This window comes from Patiria miniata, unplaced genomic scaffold (assembly GCF_015706575.1).
Source record: "Patiria miniata isolate m_02_andy unplaced genomic scaffold, ASM1570657v1 HiC_scaffold_8, whole genome shotgun sequence".
In the NCBI taxonomy this organism is placed as follows: domain Eukaryota; kingdom Metazoa; phylum Echinodermata; class Asteroidea; order Valvatida; family Asterinidae; genus Patiria; species Patiria miniata.
The window spans coordinates 8,510,300-8,532,597 of record NW_024037075.1 but is presented as its reverse complement, the minus strand read 5'-3'; the positions used below and the strand labels follow the sequence as shown (position 1 = coordinate 8,532,597).

The following is a 22,298-nucleotide window of genomic DNA, read 5'->3' as shown; positions in this document are numbered from 1 at the left end:
GGTAAAGGGATTTTCCTAATATCTATGTTACATCTGCTGGGGAGCGTAAGGTGGCCACGCTGTTGTGCGGAGTTCGGACACAGCCAATATGGCGGAGGCAAGGGCACTGCCACATTAAATTGCCGCTGCCCTCTAGCGCTGCTTGCTGCAGGTGGAAAATTCCATTGTTGAACGGGGAAGAAAGACGACCCAAGACGAGGTCTGTCCAGACTTATTTTACTTTTTACCACATGTTTAGTTTGTGGTGCTCTGGACACTCAGGGCATGGAAAGAAGACACTCCCGAGCCTGTGCTGAAATTGAGGAGAGGTGGCCCGCTTTCCACTTCTTCTGCAAGTAGTTCACCAGCCCAAGGCGGGGAAGCAGCTGGAAGATTATGCACTTGTTCAACCCGAGGCAAGGTTGATTAGGCTGAGGATGAAGGTCTCAAACGACCAGGCATGTCTTTAGCCTGCTACTTATCCTTGATTTTCACTTTCTTGGTTGACATATCAGAGTGATAAATGTAGAGAAATTTGAACTGGGTGTAGCTAGCTAGGATTTGTCGAAGACAGGCAACTGAAGCTTTAGTGAAAATACGTGTGGGCTAAACCATACCACAAGAAACAAAGATATACTTCAGTGGCTTCACAGGGGGCTTATACCTGCATGCTAGGGCTAATTTGCTCAAAGCAATCTGGAATAAAAACAAAAAGCATATTAGGAATAAAGAAAAATGATTCCCTCAAATACTGCGTTGTAATTGGCTGCTACCCAAATTGGTAGACATGGTAGATTAGCTCATATACTGTGTTAAACACCCGGTAGAATGACCCAGTCTGATTTTCTGAGCTCACATGAGAATAAAATGTACATTTGTACTTGTTGGTCTGGCACCGCATGATGGCATGCGTGATGTATACACAGCTCATATGCACTACATATTGCACAGACCAAGCAAACCCCAAATTTAACCAAGTCTAGAGTATAATTCGTCGTCTCAGGAAAGGTCTGTAGCAACTTGATTACATTTGTACATTCCTTACAAATACCGCACATTCTTATTTGGAACTTGTACGCATGCGCACCAAGTACTCAGCACACAACATTTGGAGTCTGGATGCCGGACGATTTCCTAAATGCAGTGTACATGGAAAAATGCTCTGACTTTTACAGGCTTCTAAACAGTTTGCAATCAGTCTTCGGAAATGAATGACACGTTGTGATTGTTGAGTAATTTCCCTCGAGTTATTCTTTGAGACTTCGACAACTTTTACATTTCATTTGTGAATATTGACCGTTATCCTGTGAGTTTTGTGGCTTGTGCTCGCCGAGGATTTTGGACCGTTTTTTTTTGTACGAACTTCTTGGAACCACATGTGTAGAGATTTCACACTCAGCTGCAGGCTGACGGTCAATGCACCAGCGTGGGAGAAGTTTTCACACCGCTTTGCTGTACCTTGATGATTGAACTCAAAGTCCCTGGAGTCCAGGTATTTATTGATTCTGACACACGATTGGTAAGTGTTTATAATTTACATCATCATACAGGTTAAAAACCTCTTCATTGGTGACCCTGACGTGATTTGTATCAACTTGTTGTTCTCATCATCAAACTTTAAATACTGTTTTTAATCACTGCACTGATGAGTTCCATTAAAGAACCGCCCACCACCTCGTGTCCCCCCCCCCCCCCACCTCTAGTCATGCCAGTTGCTGCCGTTAGTCTCAAACTACCCCCTTTCTGGTCAAACGACCTGACCCTGTGGTTTACACAAGTGGAAGCCTAGTTTGCTACTAGAGGTATCTCAACACTGGAGACAAAGTTTGCCTATGTCGTGGCATCTCTTCAGCCAGAGATTGCGCAGGAAGTCCGAGATCTATTCATCGATCAACCAGAGACCGAACGGAACAAAATTTTAAAAGCCGAGCTGGTTCGTTGTACTTCTGCATCAGAACAAAAGAAGTTACATCAACTGTTGATCTCCGAGGAGCTCGGTGACTGCAAACCCTCCCAACTGCTGCGCCGAATGAGACAAATGCATGGCGATGGTAAACTCGAGGAGAAGATCCTGAAACAGCTGTTTCTTGAACGCCTACCTCAGAATGTGCAACTCATTTATGCCTCCACCAGTGATGCCGTCAACATTGAACAGCTTGCAGATATTGCCGACAAGATAGTTGAAGTGGCCGTACTATGTGTATCCTCTATTGCTGCTGCCTCCATTTCTCCCCATGCTCCACCATCCCAAATGCAACAACTGCAGATGCAGGTTCAGCAGTTGACATCTGACCGTGGATGAGATCAACCCAGACGAGAAAGTCGTGACAACCCTCAATGTCAGTCGCTTAGTCCAAATGCTCAACGTCATGCAGCGGGCGAGAACTGGTTACCACTGCTGTTTTGGTAAGCAGGCAAAGAAATGCATCCCACCTTGCACCTTTCAGCTATCTCCCAGTACAAATGACCAGGGAAACAGACCAGCCACTACAGGCGACGAGCACAGCTGGTCATCAGGAGGGTCGCCTATTTTACATAACTGATCGAGTGGTTCAAAAATCTAATTGACACTGGAGCGGAGGTTAGCGTCTGGCTGTCAACAGTCCAGGAACGAGGCACACCTAGCAAACTCACCCTCCTGGCAGTTAACCAGTCCTCGATCGTCAATTATACAGTGTGTATCGGGGGTTGAAAAACGTAATTGGCAATTCTGTATCGGGCTGGAATTCTAGCGTATGGGGCCAATACACAAGTTTGTATGTGGGGAGAACCCTGAACACTGCATCCAATTATTTCAAAATCCTGTATCAGTCTGGTGTGGTACGGAGTCATGCTGGAACCCAATTATTCCTAAGTTTTTAATTAAGTTCGACCTGTAAAACATCGAAGAGTGACAACATGCTAAAGATCAACTGTTGCAGTCATTTAAATCAACTCATGACTCTATAATACATGGATTTATACATCAAGTTCACCTTTCTTAAAACAAATCTATTTGGGTTGACTTTAGTTGCACCTGATACTATTATTTTGGTGCGCTGTGGAGCACCAGATTGAATTGACCTATGATACACGGTGAGTGTAATGTAGCCCTTTCAATGCTTTGAACTGCTTTGAATCTTCTAAAGTGAACTTACCACAGTCCTCTTCATCGCTACCATCGTCACAGTCCTCTTGCCCATCACACCTCCACTCGATAGGGATACAGTAGGTGGAGTTGCACAGAAACTCGCCTGGACAAGGATCCTTGACACACTTTGGACAGCATTCACCCGGATCATGTACCAGTTTGTAACCCTGCAGAAGAATGATTAAACGGAGAATATGGATGAAATAGGATGGTGCATGGGCCATCACTTTGTGCGTGTGTAGTGTACTAGTTTGTAATCCTATATGAACATTATCCACAAGAAAGTACGTTAGGAAATAAAATGTCATTTGGGGCATCACTGTGTGTTTGTAACATTACAAGCTGATTTGCCAACAACTCTGCACCCAGAATTTAAGCAGCATCAGGCCCTATTTAATTTACAAACCTTCATCAAGCTAAACACTCCTTCAAAATTCATAAAAGAGAGGCCGAGTGTGTCTTTGCCATTACATTATAGACATGGATTTAAATGGGCCATAGAGGTTAATACTCATGTTCCTGCTAGTGAAACTCGTTCTGCACATTTGTGGAACCTAGAGGTAAAATCTTGTCTAAGGCACTGTAATGAAATGTAAAGAGGGTGTCTTGTAACTGGACTAGGACAAAGTATTTGGTTTATTAAATAAAAAGTCTAATGTACTTCTGGGCAGATGAGTTCCCCACATTCGATTTTAACGCAATGAAGGTACAGTTCATTTGTCCGTTGCTGGCATGTACACGTGCTGCAGTCATCATGCCAAGTCTCATTGACCTGCAAATGAGAAACAACAAATAAACAATTGCTTCTACAGTTTTGAAAGTAGTGTCTTTTCTTTCTTATTTGCAAAGAGTTAAACTAGAGACCAGATGGTTTAAAGTGGAAGTCACTCCTATTTCAGATAGAAATACTTAACAATAATAGTACAACTTTTATAACGCGCCTTAATCATAAATAAAATGCTCTAATAAGGCCCTACACATCGGATAAAAATTCCTATACAGATAATGAAAACCAATAGAGGATTACAATTAAAAAAATTTTTTAAAGACTTGAAGGAACTTGACATATTTAATTTAATGACTTTCAGTCTAAATCTTAACTTGGCCATATATTTCAGTCCGACAAAGTGAAAGTGCACTCAAACAGAAGTGAGAAACTTTACGGGTAAGTACTCGCTAGCACTTACCTGTTAGGGTGGTCTCACTTTCTAGAATATTACTATAGGCAGGTGGGTTCAAGCATATGATAAGAAAGAGTATAAGATGGCCAGTGGGGTGCAAGAAGTATACACGCTACTGGTAAAAACACCCACCTAGCTAAATAAACAACACACCAGTTGTGCTGCTCTGCCCGTGGGACAAGGGCTGCTCGACGGGTCTTGCCTTCGGACTGCAGCCCATCCCTTGAGGTAGCAGGTTGTGAACATGTTGGCAGACTTACATCATCATGCACTTTGTATGATGTCTGTAAGTTTTACGCCATTAAAAAAGGCTCACAAGATAGCTTTACCACTAACTTTGTGGGCATGCACTTTGCCAAGAGGTGGGGAGGATGTCAGGACAATTGGTAAATGTCGGCTATTAACAGTGTAGCAAAATCAGCTATGTGCTGTTGGCATCAAAACAGGGTGCTAGGTAGGCAGTGTAGACTTGGTTCTCCTATGCACATCCGCACATGCTAGGATTCTCTGCTACATGTTATGTCCGCAGCCAGGCTATAAAAACCGTGTGTATTACACACTCTCGTCCTCTCCCTCTCTCTCTTGGATGCGCTCGTGGAGCTACCTTGGTGAGATGCAGATCTGTAGTGACGAACACGGCCTGACAGTAACCACAGATTGCAGCCATCACATGTAAATACCATTTAAGGACAAGGACAGGCGAAACAAAGCTTGTCCTCTGAGACAGATGAGATGAGATCAGTTGTGTGTCTGACAGACTTGAATGAGGGGGCGGACAAGCCTCAAACACTGGCTGGCGAGGTCAGAACAGGGCGACAAGTAGAACCTGGCACCTCTTCTGCACTTGAGGGAGAAAAGAGATCTGGGGAAGGCATAATTAAGGCTAACAGCCTGGTACATGGTACAGAGATGATGAGGGTCTGACACGCCTGGCCCTCTGTGTATTGAGAACAGTACACTTGAAGCAAAATTTGTATTCTCTTGCAAACTGGCTGACAAAGGAGGTTCAACTCGGGCAGAGATTACCTGTATGACTGGGGACGGGGAGTCCATTCTGTGGGTCAGATCCACCCCCGGGACAGTGCATTGGCTGTTGTGTTGTCTGCCAGATGAAGTGCCATTAGAGTGACGGTGTGCTGGCTGCTCAGGGTTCTCATAGAAATCTTTAAATGAAATTCACTTGTCCAGGCCAAACTTCGGGCTTTCCAATACCAATTTGTATTTTGGGATCCTGCTGCTCTAGAGGCACGGGACACCATTCCCTTACAGTCTTCTAGTTAGATACAAGACCACTCATTACCACAAAACATCACAATGGTGCATTGAGCATATACACTCATAATAAGGAAGTACATGTATACAGTACACTGGACTGCAAATTGGAAGACTGCCATGGCCAAATATAACACATCATCATGTATTGGTTGTGCAGGGCTCCATGACTTTTCCATGACTTTTTTTCTTGGAATATCAATTTTCCAAGATTTTTCCATGAATGTGGGAACCCTATGGCACCACTGGAGTAACTGTTAAGTTAGAAAGCAGAAACTTGCAGGTGACCGAGTCCCATCCTAAACATCAATTTACAAGACCAAAATCATGGTGTCGCAGCACATAAGAATAGTTTGGCCCAATACCACATGTTGAAAATGGTGAAAAACATTACAAATCACTGTCATGTCCAGGATGTTAATGTGGCCATCAGCTTCTGCTGGAGTCCATGAGCCTGATGCTTGGTAAGAGACTGTGGTGACACAAATTTTGTACTGTTTTGCCTCTCATGGCACGCCACACCACATCAGTGTGAACACTTTCAGTGTGAGTATTAAATGAACATTATTTTAATCAACAACTGTACCCCACAAGACCATTACTGCACCCCAGCCCTACATGGAGGCCTCCATCATGACAGTCACTGTGGTGGGGTTAGATGCAGGAGAGGCCTTGTTTGATATTGTCCGGCTGGTGCCGGACAGAAGACTGGATGGGATCAAGATTAGAAATGGGTAAGATGGTAAGATGGTGCAGCTGGAGCAGAAAACACATACAATGGAACTACTTCTGATAGACTTGCCAAAAGGCCAAGAAACCATAGCCATGCAAGAGCTGGTGTGGTCGACAAACATTGGCTATTCGCTCTGGATTAAGTAAGCAATGCCCCGTTGTAAGTCGAATATGCAGGGGCGGATCCATGAATTTTTAATTTTTAATCAGCAAATCAGTGCTGAAATGTAGACAGTTTGTCCATAAAATCAAAAAGTGTGGGGGGGGGGGGGGGGGGGGGGGCGGTACCATTCTTCCTATGGGGGCGCTGTTCAAATCTGACGATCAAGCACACAATATCACACACTAGTGTACAAATAACCCCCTTATCCCCATTGGCTATGCCTCTGTGTCTGAGTGTTGCAGACAAGCAAACATATAGGTGATTATTATTAGTAACCCAAAGTGTGGACCATATAAAGACTTGTTTAATTAAAGGTGAGAATGCCTATATAGAATGCCCAGAAACTATCAGGGAACCCTTTTTGTGAAAAATTACATGATGCAGTAACAGTAAAACAGTTATGTCAAAAGAGCAAAGTACAAGTTTCCGAGGCAGGGCATGTGTAAATGGGGTAAATAGCAGGAATAACGTGGGTTGATGCCATGTAGCCAAAGTAGCACAATGGGGTTTGCAAATTGCCAAAGTATGGCAAGCACAACTGTGCTCCACAACTAACTGGTTGTCAGTGAAGGGGGTGCACGTTCAAATGCAGCTCTGCTTGACAAGTTAATGGTCACAGGAAGAGGTAGTATGTATTCCCGAGGTAGGGCAAGTGTTGCTCCACTGTCAATTATGGGGAAAGCGAGCTGCCAAGGTTGGGCGGGCGCATCTCCTCTTGACAAGGCAGGGGAATAGAGAATCAGATACTACCTTTTATGTTAAATCTTCCTGCCAAATTACACAAAAAATTACAATTAATGTAGCATAACTAATGGCTAAAGAAGATGACAAGAAAAACGCAAAAATGCAGGAGATCTTAAAAACACGTCTATTCTGTATCGTCTTTTCTGTAGCAAAGGCTAAGAGGAAAGAAGATACATGTATCATTGTGGGTGGGCAGTAAGTACTGTGCAAAATCAATCTTAGTGCCCTGTAGTGAGAATTCCACATATAATGCTCAACAGGTATTGACAAGGGCAGTAGAATAAATCAAGCAAAACTGTGTGTAACATTCTTGTGACAATACTGATATTAATGGCAGTGTTACCTCATGGCAGCTCCCATCAACTTCATAGAAGCATCCAGTGCATTCTAGAGAGGGGCAAATTGAAAACCCGCATATGAATTTAATACATTACAATAAGTAATGGGCAAGGTGACAAACTTTATTGAGCTATGATATCATCGCTTCATTTACATACGGCCAATTATAGCGCACAGCTGTTTGGGAAGTAACGAATAATCGTTTAGCGATCGTTTAGCATTTAGCGAGTTGGATAACAAGTATTTCTTCAAGCAAACTTAATGCAGAGTCAGTTAAAATGGAATATGAACCATGCGCTGTACAGCAGTTATCCCATTATTCATGCGTGATGCAGGAATGGTGCAGGCATCTTGGAATAGAGAGATACATATGCAGTAGGTTGTTAAAGATATTGCATACAGTAAATCCCATATAACTCAAACCTCAGGGGAATGGATAACATATGTGAGGTATCTCGGATTGGAGTTAAGCTCCAATCCAGTCCGTTGTTCAAGTACTGTACAGTACATGAACTTCCACTGTAACTTGCTCTACCTGGCTAGACTCAAAATGAACGCGTTATTTGATAAACTTTCCTTCTTTTAATTCATTCTAATGGTGTATTTTTTGAAGTCTCAAAGCATCATTTTACTAAGATTTTATATTGTTCTTCCCTAAAAATATCTGCTGTATTGATAAATGTAACAATTACCCACTCAAATTGTGTAACTTTGTGTGACAAATCTTTCTTTCATATCATTTGTCTGGCAACGCACCGCGCTCACTCAAGGTTTTCCTATGTGTGGTCACATGACCGTTCCTATTTAATCCCTTGAGGGTGCACAACTGGGCCAGCAGTACTGGTCAGGCTTAACACACAGCGTGCACGAAGGTTTGCAATGCAGTAACATGGCAACCACAAAGAGCAAGCAATTGGACTGCCAGCGTGTAGGCTTTTGGGTTAGTAGATGCAGTCAGGCTAATTCAAAAGCCAGGATCCCTGCGTTTACTTGCTGGTTATTGTGGCTAGTATGATCACAATGGCAACGTGAGCACATTATGTATTCCAAAGTGAAAAGACGAAGTGCATTCGGCAAAAATGACTCACAAAAAACGTTTTCCGATCATTTACACTTTTCTTGTGAACGTTTCCAGTGGCGGTTTCTTTTGGATTGGCCGAACATAATTTGAGGTAAACAGAGGTACCGTTGCAGGCATTTTGAGTGACGGAGGTATTTATGGCAATAATATCCTATCCTCTTGACGGGAATGCACTATGACTTCCAGATATTAAAGCAGAGATTCAAGTGTTCAAATTACTGGGATTTTACTGTACGTATATCTGATAGCATTGTAGCTGTTGTTTTTTTTTTTTGCATTTTTTAGTGTGATAAACATAGGACCCCCCAAAATACAAGTGATCCGGGGATTGCATGTGTCACCTTTTTCCGCAGTCAATTCCTTTATGTTTTGTGTTCTTAAAAAAGTTAAATTTTGTGCATTTCTAAAACAATGACCCCAAAAGACCCTTAGATGACAGGTTCTACCAACATTAAAATCCATCAAATTCTGTAGAAAAAGAAACATTTGAAGCATATTTGAACAATGACCTCTCATGACACTACATGACATTTGACCTCAGTAATCCAATGAAGAATTGTGTCTTCCCACCCAATGGTCACTGTATCCAAGTTTCATCACAATCCATGAAGGCATGTACAGGTACAGTGTTGTAAAGTTTCCCCCAAAACTGTTCAAAACTTCTCACTGACCCCTTGTATCCAAGTGTAATGGAATTCAAGCGAACAGAGAATGTAGCATTTCATGTTAAGAGGAACTTACTTGGTTCACAGAAGCAGCATGCTTCACCGTCTGGATTGATCAGGTTTTCATCTGGTTGACATGTTACACCGCAGTGTTTATCGCAGATCACTGTCCTATTAGTGCATGTACAGTTGATACATGTGTTCTTGTTCCAACTTTCCCCATTCTGGAAATATTAAATACAAACATTCTTAAGTAAAAAACCTTTTTAATGAATATGTGCACTTTGTTGAAACTGACCCCTTAATTTAGTATACCGTAAGTTTCGGAATATAAGCCGCAGCAGGCAAAAATCTGCAAATAAAAATTTGATGTTGGCGTATTAGCCGCACTGGCATATAAGCCGCACCGACCACAGCGGTTTCCAAGGCCTCCAAATTCTAAAGTCAAAAAGCTCTGGACCAGTTCCATTTGCACTACGAAAGCTATAACTAGAACGGCGAAGCCGCCATGGCTCGCTGGTATATGCGAATCAAACTATTTGGTTGTTATACAAACTCAAGTTGGGGACCTTGATACAAGCAAATTGCAAATGAGGCTGATATATTATGCAAGGAAATCATAATAAGCAACTAAGTGTGAGCTTTGCCATAATTGATATGAACAGAAAATACAGAAAGGTTGGTTAATGCATCAGTAGCCTATGTATGTAAATTAAAGGGCACTTTAAAGTTTTGGCATGTATTTTTTTGGTATGCATTACGCTACAATCATCATGTATGTGATAATCAACATACATGGCATAGGGCCTACCAGTGATCTCCTCTTACTTATGAGCATCATCCAGCATTCACACTCTATTCTGTTACCGTTTTCCACCCTGACAGCTGATCCCAAAATGTGAATGAAAGTGTGATGTCATTTCAACATCATTTCAATTACAACTGAACAAAATTAACAATGCACCTCATTATTTAGTACACATCCATTTTAGTTTGCACAAATCTGGTCTCAATACAAACTGTTTATGCAAGCCATCTAACTGCTGTGACGTTATCAAATCTGAAGACATAGGCCTATGTATAATAAAACAATTTTGTGCCAGATCAGCTTGAGTTTGAAACTGAAACAAACATGAATCTCTTAATTAATTTATCTGCAAAAAGTATAATAAAAGATTACAAATTATTACTCCTTTCTGTAAAAAGAACAACTAGTCAATGACATGGTCAATGTAAAAAGAACAACTAGTCAATGACATGGTCAATGTAATAAACAAATTATTCCTTATGCACTTCAGCTGAATTTTAATGAATTAAATATTCAATGCAATGTAAACAAAAGAGATTTAACTTTTTAATGATTTAGAAGTACATATTATTGCAAAGTGAACATTTGTGATTACCAAGGATAAAAGTGCAATTTAGGAAAGTAATAATAATCCGTTACTTAACCTCATAAATGGTCATCTAATCTCTAATGGCTATCCACATTGGCTTGTGATCAGAATACCAGCTTTCTAGTGTCCCTGCATGGAGCTTATCTGTATCCAGGTTTGTGAAGATGAGGTCAAGTGTAGAACCATAATCTGTTGTTGGTTTGTGGATGAGTTGATGCAGGCCATACTTGGTTGATATCAAAGTAATAAGTCTTGCAGTGTCATTGTTTCCAGTACTGACATCAATATTAAAGTCTCCACCTAATACTAGTTTGTTGTAGAGAAAATTGTCCAAACATCCTGTAATGTGCTTAAAAGCTTCTCGACGAGTACCCGCAGAGGGCTGATGTCTTGGTCAATAGCTCCTATATTCCTGCACTGGCAAATGGCTGGTCTTCACTTTGTCTCATGATCTGGGTAAGCTCAAACATTGTCACCAGACTTTCCCACAGCACTGGGGCTAAGGATGCATATGGAGTGGCTCCATGTTGAAATATCCACCTGTCTTTAACTGGACGAAGTTGAAAAAGATTTCCAACAAGCAACAGATTTATTCCATCAAAAGGTATGTTGTTTCCCATGACATCCTGCAGCCTCTGATTAATGAAATTAAACATGTTGGCACCAACCATAGATATCTCATCGATAATTACCAGTTTGTTATGTGTCAGTTTTGACCTCAATGTATTCAGCCTACTTTGATCAAGTTGCCTGTATTCTAACTTTTGATTTGTTGGAACAAGAAATGTAGAATGTAGGGTACTGCCTTGTATGTTAAAAGCTGCTTTTCCTGTAGGTGCTGTCAGCAGAACTTTAGTGTCTTCTGGATTTTTTCCGGGTACTGAATCGTAGAACTTCAGTAATGTGTGATATATGGCCAATAAACAACGACTTTTGCCAACACCAGCTCCTCCAGAGAGAAACAAGCAGAATGGTTTGTCTCCTGTCTTCATCAGATGAAGTATGTGGTACATAAATGCTTGTTGATCTGTATTTAAAGAGATCATCAGCTGTTTGTATTCATCTTTAGGAATCCTGTGTGGAATAAGATCTTGTTGTGTTTGCTGCTGGCCAGGACAGCCCAACACTTCCCCAAAGTCAGAATATCCACGTGTTGCAGAGTCTGAATGCAATACAGCCATGCTGCTGGTACTATCGTCATGATTTTCATCTTCTTCAATTTCCGTGTGACGTGCAAGTGGTACCATCTCATCCCAAGCTTTGTCCAATTGCTCTTCTGTCTTTATTTCTTCAAGAGCTCTGTCAGTTTCTTGTGCACTGTGCTCAAACATGGAAGCTGTCGAGTTTACTATCGACATGTGCGGACTGTGTTCAAAGAATGTCCAAAATTTGCAAGACAATATCAGGCAAAACTGTACTAAACCATTTCCCTTTGGTCAGTAAAATCCCTGACGGTGGAAACGTCCTGAGATTAATAGCATTAAGAAGCACGAATAAATACAAACAGTTCAATAATCGGTACATTACTGTAACAGGCAAAAGAACACAAAGGAATCATTAAGGGAAGGCAAAGTACAACGGACTAGGCAGTGGAAAATTACAGTTTGTAGATCTGCACAAATGCATTAGTACACCTGTGTGTAAATTTATAAGATCAATGAACGGCGCATGTGAGAAGTTCCTCATACATTAAACCCAACATTAGCCCCACCCCATCCACCATATGTGGAATGATATGTAACCGAGGGAAACAAACACCCCCCCCTCTCTTTTTGTGTTGGTCATGGTGTTACTGGAATCTCAGGAATTCTTTTGAGGTATCTGGGGGATGTGTTTATAGGTAACAATATTCTAGGGTTTGTATAAGGTATAAGGAGATGGGGGGGGGGGGCACACCTTTCTGTCTCATATCGTGCCAGGTATAATCTCAACCTGAGCCCAATTCCATCATTTTAATCTAAAAAAAGTACCAAATTGGAAAAATTTGGCATGAGAAATGGGGTGACAGGTGGGGCAGTCAGTATCTAATAAATGTACTTTATATGGTACATATACCCATGATGGTATTTGTTTTGATCTATGCAAAAGAACCACCGACATATGTATAACCCCTTTTCCCCTTTGATATAAAAGCAAAGCAAAGTCTACTTTAATAGAGGTTTGGTAAGGTCAACAATGGATGGTACAGTGGTAAAGCATGTACAATAAAAATGTACCCCCATGTGCACCCCCATGCAAAGTTTTGTTCTTGTAATTACACTTGCATATGTGTATGCAAAGTGATGTACAATAATAAAAACTGTAACATTTTAAAATTAATTTCCCTTTTAAAAATCACAAAGTTAACTACAAAGAGTGAACTCTAATTTGAGGTTGTCAAGCTGAATTATGTTCTTAATTAAACCAGCAAAAAGCAAAAAGAACTTTTAACATTTTCATCTGAAAGAGGACGGCCGGACAGACTGTTTTGATTCCCCTGTCTGCTTAAACTGAAAGTGCAATGACCAAATTAATTTATTTACAGGACACCTACCATAGTACTCAATTGAAATGGTTAATACAAAATGAAGACCCAAATCAGATACAGCGAGAAAGGTTGGTTACTCACATTACGGTTATTTGCATCACAATTAGGTTCATTTGGTTGGAAACAAAATCAAATCTTAATCAGGACAGGTCTAATTCAACCTAAATCAAGCTCAGGAATGAATTTCTTTTTTGGGATCATGTCTCTGTTTGCTTGGAATCGCCCATTTGATTGACAGAGTTTTTTCTGTATGAACAGTACTTCATTACATGATTCCATGTGCAATTGTGCTTTGTATTTTTAATTTTAAAAGAAAAAATTTAAGACCACTCTGCTATGAATTAAAATGAAATGTCTGTTAACAGACAGGGTTGAGACAGAAGTCCCAGAGAGTTTCTTGAGGTGTGGGCCATAGTGTCAGAAGAAGAAAATTCTTTAATTGACCTTCCAAGTTGAAGAGGTTGTTCTTAGTTTTACAACCAAAATGCATTCTCGGTTTACCTCATAGCTGTTTCCTTGGTCGTCAACACATGGGCAGTCATCTTGGAGGACACATTCTCCCTCAGATTTCTCCACATAGCCAGGTGGGCAGACACACTCATATTGGCATCCCTGTGGCACACAGTCCCCATCCAGATCAGCACAGGTCCGTATACAACTACACTGCTCCCGGTACTCATAAGGTTCAAAGCACACTTCAAGGAATCACACAGAGAAAAAATGCTGGTCAGACTTGACTCTTACAAACTCAAACTAATAATAATTGCACTCACCTCTCCATGATTTGTATGTTTTTTTCCTTCAAAGATGAGAAATATTACTTTTTTCTGTATTAGTCCTAAATGTAAAGCATTTAAATCTTACCTGGAGAGGTTGTGGTAGGCTTGACTGTTGGTACTGGACGGCATTCGCAACAGTCCCCAAAATAGTGCACGTAATGATTCTATTGATAGAGGCACAAACATTGATATAAGTCTGTTGTAATGAAATTGTGGGGGTTAGGGGGTTCTAACACCACCCCCTTCCCCCCTCCCTCATCACTCCCTTCTCCACCTCACAAAATTAGGACAAGTCAGGTGTATTGCCAACACTAATTGCCCAGCTGAGCCACTGTGCCCTTGACCTTTTGGCCCCAAATGCAATAGGCTTCTTATGATTACCAAGAGCAACCCACAAACCACATTTGAAGTTTATATGTAAAGTATTTGTCAAGTTATCACCCCTACAAAAAAGGTCTATAGCATTCTATACAACACTTCATATAGTTTTATATAACTTCCATATAGATCCTTGTCATCTGATTGGTAGAACTCACATCATGTGACATTCAAGCCGGGGCTCAAAAAGTCTCATTTGCCCATTGGGAATGGGAAATACTATTCAACAGTTAGGATCATTCTTGTTCCATGATGCGGTATTTGTGTGCAATTGCATGCTGGTGTGTGCGTTCAGTGTTGTGTGCAGCGCGTTTTGTTCCAAAGAGCCAGCGCTACAGCGTTGGACTCAAACATTTTTGTGAAGGGGTGGTTGGGTAGAGAGAAATACATTTTTCACCAATTTTATGTTTGAAATATATGTTCAAATATATCAAATGACAAACTTGTCAATTTAATAAAACAAGTAGTGAGTGGCTTTAAACAGTGAAATGGGAGGAATATTATCGCTTGGTAAAATCTGGACTTTTTAAGTCCAGATTTTACCTTGCGATTCCTCCCATTTTACTCTGAGCCACTCAATATTTGTATACTATAGAACTCTACAATGTCACCACTTGTCTATAGAGCCTTTTTAGAAGTGTCTGTAGGAAGTAGCTTACTCTATAGAATTCTACAGACTGCTATAACATAATAATTTTCTCCATGGATTTAGAAGTGTCTATAGCGCATTGACATGTATTTATATTTCAACATGTAGAACCAAGGTCATATATTTTCATGTCTCTCATCCAGTAAAGGAGAATCAGATATTTGAAATTCTAAAAAACAAACAAATCAGATGTATAAAAAAGCGGACCTCTAAAGAAACTCTATAAAATTGTAAAGGAAATTCTACTGAGGACTAGTGCCAGGTCCTCAGGCAGTGTCGGGCCCATTGTTGTCTCACACACCTCATTGTCTCAAGTCCTCAGTCTTAAAGGATAACCTGTACACCCATGCCTACCCACAGAAGGACAAGGTGGAAACAGTATGCCCCTTCGACTTCATCGCAATGCATAAAAATCTTGAACGAAAATCATGCAGAAAAAGAAATGCACTTGCCTGTTAACCCCCCCCCCCTCCAACAAAAAAAGTAAACCCCACCTCCCCAGCCTGTAAAACACCACCTCCCAAGCCTAGTAAATCCCTCAGATCCCCCTGATACCCCCAGATAAATCCCCATCCCTGAGCCTGTTTACCCCCACCCCCTGAACCTTCAAACCGCCCCCATGCCTGAGCCTGTTACCCCCCCCTTAGATAAATCCATGCCCTCTGAGCCCGTTACCCCCCCAAGATTCACCCCCATCCCCTGAGCCTGTAAACTCCCCCGAGATGACCTTCCCCCTCCCCAGATAAACCCCCACCAATGCCTGAGCCTGTTACACCTCCCCCCCTCCCATAGATAAATCCATGCCCTCTGAGCCTGATACCCCCCCCCCCCCCCCCCCAAAGATAAACCTCCATACCCCCAAGATAAACCACCACCTCCTGAGCCTGGTAACCCCCATCCCAAGACAATAATAAAATAATCTTAGTAATTGTGTTGCTTTATAACTTTGAGACTTATGCATGTAAATTCAGTTTAGGCAAACAGTTGTCCTGCAAATTTAATTCAAACAAACAATACTGTATATTTACACGTACGTAAACCAATTAAATGCATTGGCATCATCTGAGTTAAAGAATAAACAACTCAACTTACCGGAGGACAGTCCTTTATGTTACAGTGTCCCCTTTGACACTCCAGTCCAGTCACATTGCAGTAACATATGTCACAATCGCCACGATAGACAATTTCATGCAACTGGAGACGGAACGAAAGAGGAACTTGAAGTCTTTCAAACATCAGCCCATTTTTGATTAAGTGTACAGAAGTTTCCATGAATCCTGTTTATGTTATTACATTTTGTGGACTGGTTCACCTGGGCAACCTGATAGCTACCCACAAGTAATTGGCATAAAAAAATGACACATTAACAAATGGGTATAATACAGTAACATGCAAAAGTGGGTATGGCCGAAAGATGTTGCATATGTCTCTCACCCAAGAGAGACGCCACAGTATTATTGTGACTTTTTTTGTAGGGCAGAGAGAACAGTTTTGAATAATGTAGACACCATAATTCTGTGAGTTTTTATCATGTGTGTAAAATTGATTTCAGACTCATATTCATAACACCCATAACATTACAATGTAACACCCAGATTAACAAAAGCATGGTATTTCCACACTTACCAGGAGCTTTCTGTAAAATATCTTAGGTGTTTGTATAGGGGAGTGGCAAAGCATCTGACGGAAAGGGGGCGTGTATATTTCTGTTCAAGTAAACGAACGAAAGAGCCGAACAAAAGCCACAAAAGACGTGGGGCCGTCCGATCCGATGTGAAGTCTACAAAACACACGTGGCCATTGGCGGAAAGATATTGCATAACAAATTTTCCTATTGGCTAACGCGATTTCAACAAAGACTTGCTTTCAGCAACCTCTAAACGTTTAGTTTAAAAAGGATCATTAGGACACTTTTCTTCCATTTCTCCCACAATTTCAAACAAAAATTTCATCGAAAATCGGTTTCCATGATGCATGGCGTCCCTAGGTTCGAAAGTCTGTGCGGCCGTGTAACTCTCGGTCGACCAATAGAATTGCTTGTTAGGCACAGACATTGCTGTGGCCCATGGGGATTTCCCCTGGCACGCAATACTACGGAACATGAGACTTTTTGGACTGCGTTGCAATGACAATTATGTGACAAAGGACCCAAGCGGTCTTGGTATAACGTATTTATTTTTTTAAGTACACACAAACTGATGTTAGACCTCAATGTTTTCTTTCGAATTATCATAATACCAGAGAGAAAAAAATCACTTGCTGATAAATGCCTATAAATCGTTCTGGCGGTCGGCGAGTTTTACCAATTTTGATCGGAAGTCGGTATCATAATATTCGTTTTCCCAAATAACCAATAAAACTTTGTGGGGTCGCATTTTATCGCTTTCAAAATAGGGTCGGTTGAGTGACCCGAACCAAAGTTTTGTTTTTTTTGGCCTAAGGTAATTGACAGTGCTTATGACAGCTAATACTAGGTTAACCATGGAAGCCTGAGCTAGAGCTGTACCGAATATAAAGTTGCTTTCTCTGCCAGTATTTTATGATGCAGTTTTCTTTTGGAATTGGTCAGTAGCCTCTGGATGTTACATCTGTAATGATAAATATGCCCATATACAATGGTAACAAATTACACTGGATAATGTAATCTCCATTAGCGCAGTTACTCAAGTATGCCACACTTACCCCTACATATCTATCCTCCTCTGCAATGTAACAACCGGAATAAACCGTGGTCTGGCCTGGTGTGGTATATACAGACATCGTCGATTCTAAAATAGAAATTGACAACAATTACGCATCAGTTAAAGTGATCACAAGATGAAGCCATTTGTTTATCATTCTTCATTTAAATCTTCATATAAACTACCTAGGGAAACTGACTAGGCGCATTATAATAATTTTAAAGTTTAACAATGAAATAAACTAGAACAAAGTATCCTCTCTGAGTAATTGTTCCGTTTGCCATTTCCTAGATTTGCAAAATTGCTATTGTTACCAGCAATGAGACTATGGGTGCGATCCCTGGCTACATGGCATATGTTTAGCCAGTCTCAAGATGCATCCAAGATGTTGTCCATGAATAGTGACAGAGCCTTCTCATTGGTTGCCCCACAGTACAGGGCGAGTAAAAAAAACCGAAACCCAAATGTCGGGACCATTGTTTTCAGTGAAGTTCTGCATGTAGCGCTTTCAAAATCTAGGATATGAAAGCTCAATTCATGAGCTTTCTTTTAGTACAAGAACCATTCAAATCACTTATGTATTTTTCAAGTTACAGACTTTTAAACACAACCACAGTTTTAAAGTTCTGGCCACGGGTCACAAGAAGGGAAGCATTCTTTCAGCAAAACGAAAACAAATCACATATAATAGGGATGTGGCAGACCATGTGGACACATTTTGAGCGTCGCATAATATGCAATTTGACCCTTTGTGAATTCAAAACGGAGCCTGAGCAAGTGACAGAAATTAAAAATTTACACACAAAATTTTTTTATTTTAAATTTCCTATATTATTACACTTTTCAATGACAGAAAGCATTTATGAATGGAAATAAAAGAGCGATTACTCAGTCTTAATGGCTGTTTAAAACCTTGCAGGGCCTGAAATTTAACTTTAAATGGATCTCTTTATATATATATCACTTCCTGCTCTTGTTTCAAGTAGACCTGTTTATGCAAACAATTTCCATGAAACAAAATGGTTTATTGAGCACAAAGTGATTTATTTTAAGCAATAAATAATTCGGGCAGTAAAAAAAATTCATTAGATGGAATTTTTGTGTCGAGGTGTAAATCAATATAAGGTTTTGCCCTTCACCGATGAATAAACACTGTATACTCAGTGTTTTAGCTCCTGAGTGAAAGGGTCAAAAAAAATCTCAACTTTCTTGATTTTTTTCAAGAAAACATCCTATGGTATTGTGCGCTAGTGTAAATTATATTTAGTTAAATTTATATTTCCTTAGCGTGATAGCATTAAAATAAATTCTATTGCAATTTGTTCTAGGTCAGCCCCGAGGTCAGTTTCCGTGTTAAAAAAAACCCAACCTTTTACTCGCACTCTAAACACTCTTTCGACCCACTTATCTTGATTTCCTGGAGTGTTCCTCTTCATTTTGCGACAAATAACCCTTACCCAAAAAAATCCTATAAAACTGTTTTTCAGAGAGGGGGAAACCTTGTGTGGGTGTGGGCAAGTCCACACAACATCTTCACTATACCTGCAATGTGAGAAAACATCTTTTGCTCCGAGGTCCACACAGTGGCTACACTGCCTGTACACATCCTTTGCTCTTTATAGCATTGCAGTGATATTTTCATCCACTCCGTTTATTCTAAGAATAAGCTATGTTTCTTACCTGGACAATATGGACAGCACTCCCCATCTAAAGTAATGGGCTCCTGCAAATTGTACAAGTATTAAAAAGTGTATCAAATTGTAGCGTTTTCCGATTGTCACTTCTTAATTATCAATTTGTCTTACTTTTTAGTTAATTACCACACTTTAATTATCAATGTTCCTTTTGAACTTGTTAATGGTCATTCCTGTAGAACGAATAATTCTTCTGAATGCATTACTCATTGCTTTCCTTGTATACACCATACACCCTACGCATGCCTACGCAATGTGTAGTCCCTATAGTTTTATACAGAGCAAATGACCTTCACTGCCCACACACAAGTCACTGGTCAGTGTCTCAGTATAACCAAGTAACTAAATCATTGTTTTAAGATACTCATATTCATTCATAGTCATCTTTCTGAGAATCAAGGAAATCAAGACATGACTAAGTTTCCCATTCTTAAGTATTTCTTATTCCCAAGACTTCCTGCATCCACCAGTATATAAGTACTGCCCTGTGAGCACTTCCTCATGCTAGTCATTTTCATTCAACCGATTCTATTCCGTTCTATTTCAACCATTCAGTTCATTCCATTTAATCTTTGTCTCAGTTCGCTTTAACCAGTTCAATCAATCAATGTGTATAAAAATATTGTTGTGGAATGAACGGTCACGGTAAACACAGTCCTCAACCAAAGAATTGTGTATCGACTGACACATTCCTCAACAAAATGCTCCTTGATAATAAATTCATTCAAAAGTGTGCATACTGTTTTAGCTATACCTCTTTAAAATGATCAGAATAAACAAAGATAACATTTTCTTCTGTTGGCAAATGCCCATTTCTTGTTTAATTTAAAAGTGCATCTGTAAAAAAATACTAGGCAATGACACTTTCCGTTTGGTGGCCCACCACATACAGAGCATATTTTGCAGCAAGGGACCATCCATAACGTACAAAATGTACTTACGTACGAAGAGTGAGAGGGGAGGGGGATGTTAACAATGCGTACGGGAAAGGGAGGGGGTCTACGCCAATGTGTACATCAGCAGAGCCATAATTTGATTTTAATAAATGTCATTAAATCATTGAACTTTCTCAAATTTAATACCCACCAGGACCAGCTTTCATACATCGAAAACAGTTATAACACTGTTCTCCTCACCCTTACTATTGATTGATCTTCCCAGGGTCAATCCCAGTACATCAGCGCAATTACTTGATTTTCTTGTCAAATGACTTTCAGTGAATATACGCAAAAAACTATAGGACTATTGGCTTTAGAAGCATTATTTTAAATAAGAAACACAAATAGACAACTAGAGATTTGCGTTTGTTGAGCTACAAATGCAGAGTGGTCAGGCTCGCATCTATTTTTTATATGTCATAAACTTTGCCACAATAATCAACTGAAAATTCAATTTAAATATTTGTCAACCTGCTGCCAGAGGGCGCTCCGACATTTTATGATGTCACCGGTAAGTGCAACCTAGCCAGAGACTTATATCGTTGAAGGCACTTCCGCTTTGGACCAGAAGGAAGGGTCACGTGACTTTGTACATAATATCAAAAATACTGCAAGTAAAACTAGCGGGATCCCCTTCTGACCCCCTGGCAGTTTGTATGTGTAATTGTCATAAAAAATTACAAATCAAATTTGTCTAAGCTGTTGCCAAATAGCAGAGTTGTAATGACTCGATTCAATGACTCGACTCAAGTCTGACTCGAGTCACATTTTTTGGTGACTCGACTCGACTCAAGTCCCTGAGGGCAAATGACTCAATTTGACTCGAGTCACTTCGAGCAAATGACTTGACTTGACTCGACTCGAGTCCCTCATCAGAATGACTCGACTCGACTTGAGGAACGCTGATAAGACTCCAGTCCCAAAAATAAAGCAAGTTTTAGTTCACGTCACGTTAGAATGTATGCAAATAATGTATACATATACAAACATGGTTTGATCAGTAGTCCCATAAGTTGTATGGGGATCAGCTGGCATCCCCATTGTATTTTCATTAAGAGTCAAATGTGGTGTCACCACATGCAGAGTAGCCCGAATGTGAAATAAAAAAAATAAAAAAAATGACCTTGTCTCTTGTGTTTATTTATTGTATAGTGTTCAAATACTTGTGATTTGACTCGAGTACACACTGTGACTCGACTCTACCTCCTTGACCCTAATGACTCGACTCGACTCACTCCCTTCTTTAAAATTACTCTACTCAACTTGAGTCACAAAAATCAGTGACTCATTACAACTCTGCCAAATAGTGGCATTCAGAGAAATCCAATTCATCTCATATCGATCAATTTAAAACTGGTGATAAGTAAATAAGGTCACAGTAGCCACAATGTATGCTGGTAATGCGTGACCTGCAGGTCAATATGTTAGCTATCAGTCAGGCGGCCCTGACTAGCTATCAGTCAGGCGGCCCTGGCTTCATGCGCCATTCCCTGTTCATAACCGATGGCAGAGGTGTGAAGGCGGGTCTCTGGCGCCTTAAAACCAGATAGCTCTGGGCAGGTGGGGTTCATCAGCCGTAGGAGGCAGCTCACCTAAGAGACGGAAAACTCTGATTCCAAACCCGGGCAGGAGGAGCTCGTCAACCAACCTCACTCCACCAAGTCCCCCTTGAAGGACATCTAACCTCATAGGTGTTGGTAGATCGGCAGATCTGGCGGACGAGCAAGTTATCACGCAACTTGCCAACGGCAGAAAAGGCGTACAAACAGCAATTGGTTGTGCAAACCACAGGGCGCATGGATAGATGCAAGCAACATGCGGCCATGCACTACGCTGGTGGAGGAGTGGTGACACGCCAGCGGAATCCATTCACCAAAACCTCCAAAAATGAATCACAACACTGAGAATCACAGCCATACCCTATTGAGCGTGGGGACCCCGAGCGCGCCAACTGGGTCTGAAGCTACTG

General features: G+C 40.8%; 1 protein-coding gene across 1 annotated transcript in view; it reads right to left on the bottom strand.

The window, feature by feature from the left end:
- Positions 1 to 22,298, bottom strand: part of LOC119719705 (mucin-2-like) — a 180,664-nt gene that overhangs the window by 108,142 nt on the left and 50,224 nt on the right. Inside the window, exons 26-34 of the mRNA XM_038189202.1 lie at positions 19,378 to 19,420; positions 17,699 to 17,784; positions 16,109 to 16,210; positions 14,075 to 14,153; positions 13,712 to 13,905; positions 9,363 to 9,510; positions 7,545 to 7,588; positions 3,771 to 3,881; positions 3,117 to 3,276 (exon numbers count right to left, since the gene is read on the bottom strand). Coding sequence (XP_038045130.1) covers positions 3,117 to 3,276; positions 3,771 to 3,881; positions 7,545 to 7,588; positions 9,363 to 9,510; positions 13,712 to 13,905; positions 14,075 to 14,153; positions 16,109 to 16,210; positions 17,699 to 17,784; positions 19,378 to 19,420 — 967 coding nt within the window. The remainder of the gene's footprint in view (positions 1 to 3,116; positions 3,277 to 3,770; positions 3,882 to 7,544; positions 7,589 to 9,362; positions 9,511 to 13,711; positions 13,906 to 14,074; positions 14,154 to 16,108; positions 16,211 to 17,698; positions 17,785 to 19,377; positions 19,421 to 22,298) is intronic.